This window comes from Otolemur garnettii, unplaced genomic scaffold (genome assembly GCF_000181295.1).
Source record: "Otolemur garnettii isolate 467f Iridium unplaced genomic scaffold, OtoGar3 scaffold00042, whole genome shotgun sequence".
In the NCBI taxonomy this organism is placed as follows: Eukaryota; Metazoa; Chordata; class Mammalia; order Primates; family Galagidae; genus Otolemur; species Otolemur garnettii.
Window position 1 is genome coordinate 8,911,974 of NW_003852437.1, and position 8,480 is coordinate 8,920,453.

Consider the following 8,480-nt stretch of genomic DNA (forward strand, 5'->3'; position numbering starts at 1 on the left):
ATAAACCCAGAAATAATAAAGACTCTGCCTGAAAGAACAACAATGGTGAAAGATCGTCCTGGCCAAAGGGGCTACGTCCTCAGGAGTGAGTCTCTACCAGAAGAAAATGTGGAAGAATCTGACGAGCTCCACCGGCTGCTTCTCTTTTCTGAGTGTCTCCCCTGGCGACAGCTGGAGAAGCTGGGGTGTATTTCTCTCTTGCTGTGTCATCTGATGTTCCTTTCTCCACCCCCACCCCCTCCCTCCTGCTGCCTGCGTGGAGTGAGCGGGCGTGTGTCTGTGTGTGTGTGTGTCTGTGTGTGTGTGTGTCTGTGTGTGTGTGTGTGTGTGTGTATTGGGTTTCTCTCCCCACCCCGTGAGAACACAGCCAGCCCACCTTCTCCTGCTGTCGCTGTTCTGACTTGCTTTTTGCTGCCTCTTTCTTCTCCTCTCTCTTCTAGCTTAGCTCCTTGCCTTCTGGTGAGTATGACAAACACTCCCCCAAGCCCCACAAGAAGATGTAGCGTGCTGTTTGTGCTGTCTGAAACTTCCATCTTTGAGACTGGAGAACTTTCCGTTGTTGTATTTATGATGAAGACGTGTTGCTCAGGAAGGGAAGTGTAGATAGTCCCCTGGGACTGCCAACAGGGCGGAAAAATTCTCCCTCCAGGGACAGGAGGAGAAGGCAATAAAGTATAATATAAAATTCAGAAATAAGTTACTTGCCATAAAATGTATTAATATAAAAGGAATAGATTAAAAGTAACAAAGTTCCGTGACTTTCCTCCCCTGTTAGTGGTTTGTCTTAAGGCTCCTTTTAGAAATGGACTTGTCCTGGGCTTACAATGATTCAATTATTTGGGGGGCGGGGGGGTCCCAATGTTTTTCTTTTTCTCTATTTTATTCCAGAATATTAGGGGGTACATGTGTTTTGTTTACATTCTTCGTTTTTTGCACAAACTGGCTCAAAGTTGTGCCCCCCATCCAATGTGTGCTGTACCGAATAGGTGTGAATATTCTGTTTTAAAATAAACATGGAACAGGAGTTTAATGAATATCTATGGAATTAAGTATTTAAAATCCATGAATGTGGCATCTGATAATGAATAAATCAATTGCAAACCAAAAACATGCACTTAGACTGAGCACAGTGAAATTCCTATGGATAACCATTTTGAAGCTCATTGTTCTGAAGTTTGGTTTACTTTATATTTTATTTCATCCAAAGATAGTTTCTCCAAACACTTTAAAACTCACATAGGGATTTAAATCAGCAAATCTTCAATGTTTGCGATTTGATTGAAAAAGTATTCTCTCGATTTTCAAGGATGAAGTGCTAAATGCCAGGACTCATTTTAGGATAGCTTAAAATAACTTCTGGCTGGACAGCAGGTGCCACGTGTCTTTCTCTGAGTTCGGGGAAAGCGTAAGTTATATATAGATGAGTGGAGGTCAGGATAAATAAATTCCAGTGAGGAAGACAACAAAACTGTTTACTGCATTATTTTATAGTCAAGTTGGCGAATAGTGGAAGAATAAAAAAATACTGCCTCTAAGTTCCACATACTCGGTGAGTATCACAAGTGGGTGGCAATGTCTGTACGTTGAACCTTCTGTTTTTGCTGAAGTCCAAGCATTTGACTACTGAGAATGGGAAGAGGCAGCGGTGCAGTTTTTAGAACAGTATGCTTATGCTTTCACTCTCATGCCACCGCAAGAGCAGAACCTGCGAATTACAGGGATCTCGCCATCATTTTAGGCTGCTAATGAGTGGCGTGACCTTAAGTGTTATTTATAAATAAAATGTGCTATAACTTAAAGGCCTCGGCCAATCTGTTACAACCCTATTTGTCCCTCACCCTTTCCTAAGGCTCCCAGTGATATCTAAATTCTTTCCCTAGTTCATCCTCTCCTTGTTTGTCAAATATTGCTATTTCTTACAAATTATTAAGCTTTCCTGGAGCTTCTTGACTTAGAAGAGAAAGTGGTAATCTGGTGGTCTTTTTTTTTTTTTAAGGTCATTTTTTTTCTAAACTGCCAATAGTATGGGAAAAATTAAAAAATAATAAAAGGTCTTTTTTATATTGGAATAAAAGGGTTTTATGGAAATCTAAGAAATTGTTACTATAAGTACTACTGCGTTTTCACACTAGTTGGTTCATATGTGCCTTTTCTCATTCCCTGTCTTATTCCAAAAATGATGCTAGTTTGAACCTTAGAAAAAGTGTTCTAGAACGTGGTACAGTGGCTCACACCTGTAATCCTGCATTCTAGGAGGCCAAGGCAGGAGGATCACTTGAATTTAGGAGTTTGAGACTAGCCTGAGCAAGAGGGAGCTCTCATCTCTACTAATATAAAGAAATTAGCCAGGTGTTATATCAGGCACTGGAGTCCTAGCTACTTGGGAGGCTGAGGAAGGAGGAACCCTTGAACCCAGGAGCTGAGGTTGCTGTAAGCTAGGCTGAGACACAGCACTCTAGCCTGGGGCAATAGAGTGAGACTTATCTAAGAACAATTTTATAAAAGGGTTCTGTTCATTGATAATATGTGCATGTGCATTGGGTTTGCTCATCTAGGAAAAAGAAAATACCAGAAAAGCAAGAAATAGCTCCAGTATCCAATGTAATAATACACTTACATCAAAGTATTCATACTAATCAAACCTTGATTTACAGATCAACAGAATGATTAGGGATGCTATTGTTATGAATAATTTGAATAAGTTCCATGACTCTTGTGTTAAATATCTTAACTTCAAAAGAAAACTAACACCATTCTAAACATTTAAAATGTATACATCCATGTACCTCCAGTGATTATTAATCTACATAGAGCTATATAAGAAAATGATGACACAAAGTGGCTCTTCTAAGCAAAATGACAAATACGGCCACGAGAAACAGTAGCATGAATTAGTCTCTTCAAGTCCATAGTAAGAGATACTATGGAAAATTGAAGCTCAAGCTGAAAAATATGTTAGTAGTATGATTTACAAAAACAGCTTCCCACTGTTGCTACCAGTGGTTTGTGAAAATACGTTCGTTCAACGTTAAAAACATAATTAGTTGGTATCCACTTGGGGACTCTTCTTACCATTAACATGCAACTGGGGTAACTCCACACTCCCTAACTGTGGGGGGCTCTTCTTACACATCTGGCACATGCAACTGGGGTAACTCCACACCCCCTAACTGTGCTTACCGCTAGGTACGACCCCCAGCATGGAGACCGATCACTCTGAAGGGCTCTCAGCTGAACCGCAGGCGGCGCCCGCAGGAGACAGCTCCTCACCACCCAGCCCAAACCACCTCCAGAAGCACAACAGTCAGGACGCCTCGGCTCCACTGCACACACCGAGCAGGGAGGCAAGCAGGCCCCCCGACATCTCTGAAGAGTTGAACCGACAGCTGGAAGACATCATCAACACCTACGGCTCAGCCGCCAGCACGGCAGGGCCAGGGGGCCCCGCCAAGGCGCAGGAGCCGCCCGAGAGCGCAGAACCGCCCGACCACGAGGATGCCGACTGTGAAGAAACCACCGAGGAGGCTGCTTCTGGGGAGCCATCCACAGTCAGAGAGCCTGTCGGCAACCGGGAGCAGAAATTGGAAAAGAAAATCCTGAAAGGATTAGGCAAGTAGTTGTGTTCTATTCTAACATATGGCTTTGCGGTGAATTCTTCCTACAAAGGGGCACGTCCTCCAACCTGTACTAAAGCCGCGTCTGATACTTGAATGACTATCACAGCCTCCAGCAGAGTCTCCCCACATTTTCTTTTGCTGTTCTTGCCTCTGGCCTGTTCCCCCCGCCCCTTCTACAGGGCTCAGGTGACCTTTCCAACATGGTACCCACCTACCCTCTGTCCCAAGGGCTTCCCAGTGCTTAGGATGAAGACAAAAGTTCTTAACATGTTCTCCAAGTTTCCAATGGTCTAATCCCGACCAGGGCCGGTTTTATCTCACATCATTCCACTCCACGACGTCCCTTCCCTGAACACCCTGCCCCGTTTATCACCACCGCTACTGCTGCCCGGCAGCTGGTCCTTCTGGACGTCTCCTTCAGTTGGTGGGATGTGTGATGCTCCAGGCCCACAGGCCTGTGCACGTCCTATTTTCGTTACCTAGAAATCTCTACGGAGTCCCCAGTCCTCCAGTGAATTATTTATCAATCCTAATCTTCGTGAGGCACTGTAGCAGATGCGTAAAGATAAGTCGTAACCCTTTGGTCGGGATGCACTAGGTATTGTGGGGGGAAAGCGTGCATCTAACGTAATTATTATAGAGGATAAACAAAAGAAACAGGCCGAGGAAAAGTTTTAGGAGAGCATGGGGACTGGCTGAGAAAGCCCTTCTGCCTCTCTTCCCTGTGGAAACACTCATTACAAATGCCCTCTCTTCCCTGGTCTGTCCAGATAGTGGGCACCACCTTCCTCAGTTCCCCATCCAAGTTCTTAACTTAGCAATCATTATTTACATGCCTCCCGTCCTAGATGGAGAATCCATCATGGGCAGTGAGCATCTGCTATTTATTTCTGGAAGGCAGAGGGGTGGAGTGAAAGTTCATGGATATAAGAGTCAGAACTGGGTCCAAACTCCAATAACAGAGGACCTGGAAACCCAGAACTATGTCTACACTCAAGCAGGGTACTGTTCGTTGGTTAGCAGGTCTATGCAAACTTACCCTCAAGGGCCAAGGGAACTGAACAGGCAGGACGCTGACAAATCCAATTTCTCTGAAAGAAATATCTAATAGGGACTCACAAACAGCAGTCGTGTCTCCAGGGCCACAGGACCAGCCCTCTAGAAATTGTCCCTTGTATAGCCAGGTTTTAGGGTAAAGACATGCGCAGTTGTTCGTGTCTCAGACTTTGCTGAAACTTGTGACCAGAGGGAGGTGAAATAAGCATCTTTAGGGCTTCTCTGTGCATTGTTTAAAGAGCCTGCCGCAAGACGCCTTCATACACAGGCATCTAACTTCAATCATGGGGCGCTTTCACTTCCAGATGGTGTCATTCCTGCCATGCTCAGGCTGTTTTCCTACAGATGTCACTGACGCTTCAAAGGCATGGCTACCATGCTGTCAGAAGGGCTAAATGACATGTTCAAATAGCATTCTTCACCCACCCGGCACAAAAATTAAAATAACTCAGTACCTTTCCATATCCTCAAGTTGTAAATTGCCATGTGAGAATCACTCTAATGTTTCGGAAGGGCGAGAAACAGAATAGAGTTGTTCTGTGTTACAGAGCAATTTTTTCCTTCTCTGGCCAGACAAAATCTCAGGTGGCTGTGCCTCTTTGCATTAGTCATTATTAAAGTTTCCATAAGACTCTATACAAAATCTCATCCCAGAAGTGAACAACTTCAAGGGGAACCAGTATCTTCCTGAAACTTTTACATAGGAATTTGTGGGTGTACGTGTGTGTGTTTGTGTGTGTGTGTGTTGTATTGAGGGGAAAGATATGAAGAAAGTGGGAGTAAAGTGAAAGATAACCAATTTGGGTTTGTATTTTCTCTTCCACGAGTTGTTTCATAATCCATGTTACCATACAATGACCAAACACTCAGGATGAATTTTTTAGAGTAAGAAAAAAATTTCACCTGACTCTGCCACTACCTACCAGTTACCAAAATTCTACTGAATGTGTTTAACCAAATCAATAGTTGTGAACCAGAGTGCCCAGATGGGTCCACCCTCAGTAAGGGTGAGGGCTGCTGAGTTTTCTGAGCCTTCCCACTCAACATCAGCAGCATATTCTTCTAAATAATGGACAGTTTCAGCCACATTATGCATTAAAAACATTTTTAGGCTAACCTAAACATGTAACGACCATTTTAAACTTTATTTCTGTTGTCTGCAAGTGGCTCTGGCAGACTTCTTAGCTACTTAACAACTAAACAAAATGGCCCTGTGCAATTGCCTTGACCCGTGGTTTTCAAACTTAAGTGTGCATTAGAATCAACTGCAGAATTTCCCGTAAATGCTGCTCCTGAGCCCCCACACATAGATATAGGTTGGGAACGAGGCCAAGGCACCTGGGTAATTTTCACCCAAACCAATCATGAAAGCGAGGGTTCTGATGCGGCAAAGTGCTTCAGATATTCCTTTGGAGAAAATACGACATTCTGGCTGTGGTTTTCTTTTAGAATCTATTTGGGTCTTTTGTTGAAATGTAATAAGTTGTTCAATCTGTTCCTGAAGATATATCTTTAGATTTTGTTTCTGTACTTGTTCAAAGATGTCTTTAATTATTGTATTATCAGGTACTATTTATTTTATTGGTACGTTTGAGATACTGAAGTGTTTTGACTCTCTAATCCCAAAATTTCCAAGGTGTGTAATTTGGAATATTTAAAATTTTAGACAAAGTTAAGTAGCTCCTTTACTACCAGAATTTTCTTCATATATATGTGTGTGTGTGTGTCCATATACATATTCCATACATATGGGGGGTGTATATACACAGGGAAAATCTTAAATAATGAAATTTCAGATAAAGTTAAACAATTTCTTTACTGCCAAATTTCTCTGATCTTATACATGTCATATGTACAGAAGGTACCAAAAAATGTATACAATTTTAAGAAAGGAAAAAACTATTAAAATTGTAATACCCAAGTCACAGTTGACTTTTGCAATTACAAGAGGTACTGAAAGGTGACTTGTATTTATCTTTTGTTATCGGTATATATTGAGTATTACTACTTTAATATACCTTTTTCCTTTCTTAAAATGAATATACACTTTTTGAAACCCTCTATATACGTATGTCTATATATATATATGTGTGTGTGTGTATATATATACACACACAATAAAAATCTCAAATAACGAAGGACATAGTTTTCATTATTCCCTAAAGTTATTAGCCCAATGAGACTCCTTTTCACAGTAGGTTTGAGTATTTGGGTAAAGGCTGCATACTCTCCCATAATCAACACGCTTTATGCTGGAGCCAGGTGAGGTAACATCTTAAAATCTCTTTAGTTGGTAGACTCCCTTTCTTTCTTCTTGGCATGTGAACTGAAAGAAACAAAACCCGATTTTCCATCGTGCAGTATCATGGCATGGTCTGTTAACACCTGAAGTCTCCTCCCTGCCTCTCCCACCACCATCCCCCAGGCTCCTAAGTGCCCTATTAATCACTTTACTAATCATGTCTTTGACAACATTATGTGGGCTGCACAGGCACCACATAATAATAATAAGCACAAAACATTGATAAAATATAATATATTTTTGATTTTAAAGCTGTAACTGAATGAAGAGGAAATCATAGGTTGGAAACATCAAGGCTGGGAGAAAAACAAAGCTGATCCGCAGATCCGTTCTGAGTTCAGCCTCCATCTAGTCCTATTAATTTTATACACAGGGAAATTGAAGCCCAGGTAGCTTAAGTTTACTAAAAAAGGTTATTCACCTAGTTGAGGTAATTGCAAGATTAGTCATAAAGGGGCAGACGGGTGTCACTGACATCGCAGGACCAAGGCATACAGAAGCAAGCAGCATGTTGGCTGAGAAGTGTTAAGCTCAGGTAGTGAGTTTTGTTTTACCAGGTACAGATGAGTTTCAGTTGCACCTTCTGAAAGACCCCCTGACTAGGACGTTAGTATTCTGAAATGTCTGAGACACCCATTTAATTGTGGAAAAGAAAAAGCACGGTTTTGAACACATTAAATCTGCATAAATTATCACCAAACTTAGTATAAACAAATAGCATAAACAAACTCATCATTACTGATTTGGTGTGGACTAAACCTGGTCCACATTTCTGTGGCTGGTTTAGTTGCCTTTTAATTTAAGGTTTTAATTTCGATCACATGAAAATAACTCCTTTGTTTTCTGATACAACTGTGCCGGTGACCACGGCTGTATGTGACACTGTTGCTTTTGCTTGGGGGGGTGGGGAGGGCAGGCACATAGATTTCCTACCAAAGGGAGCATTTGGCAGTGTGGTGGCCGCATGACCACCATATGACTTCCCAGCTTTAATGGGGAAGAAATGAAGCTTTGCTTTGGAATGACACAGTAGAGAGAAGGCAGGAGATCTCCTGATAAACTGTTCCTGAACCAAGTCAGTTTTTCCCCTCATGTCTGACACTGTCACCAAATGACCCCGTGTCCACAGAGATGTAATCATAGCCTTTCTTAGAAGATGAACACGTCTCTACCTATGCCCTTTCCTGTGACTGTGCCACACAGCACCCCAGTCCAACAAAACCAATGGTTTCTGATGTCACAAATCTGTGAGTTCTGGGCATGTTTATCTCCAATGTCTTGGATTTTTTTAATTAAAGGGAGAAATCATTTTTGAAGGCATATGGATGCATCTGAACCTTAATACCATCTATACAAAATAATACACTATTAGAGCAAAAGAGACTTTAGTGAGTGCTAAGATTAAAAAACAAAGCAAGGCTCGGCGCCTATAGCTCAACCGGCTAAGGCGCCAGCCACGTACACCTAAGGTGGCGGGTTCGAATCCCCAGCCCGGACCCGCCAAA

General features: G+C 42.2%; 1 protein-coding gene across 1 annotated transcript in view; it reads left to right on the top strand.

Annotated features, from left to right (window-relative positions):
* The first annotated feature begins 389 nt into the window (after nucleotides 1–389).
* The window catches only part of TXLNB (taxilin beta), a 38,884-nt gene continuing 30,793 nt past the window's right edge, over nucleotides 390–8,480 (top strand). Inside the window, exons 1-2 of the mRNA XM_012805453.1 lie at nucleotides 390–459; nucleotides 3,187–3,609. Coding sequence (XP_012660907.1) covers nucleotides 3,201–3,609 — 409 coding nt within the window. The 5' untranslated portion in view covers nucleotides 390–459; nucleotides 3,187–3,200. The remainder of the gene's footprint in view (nucleotides 460–3,186; nucleotides 3,610–8,480) is intronic.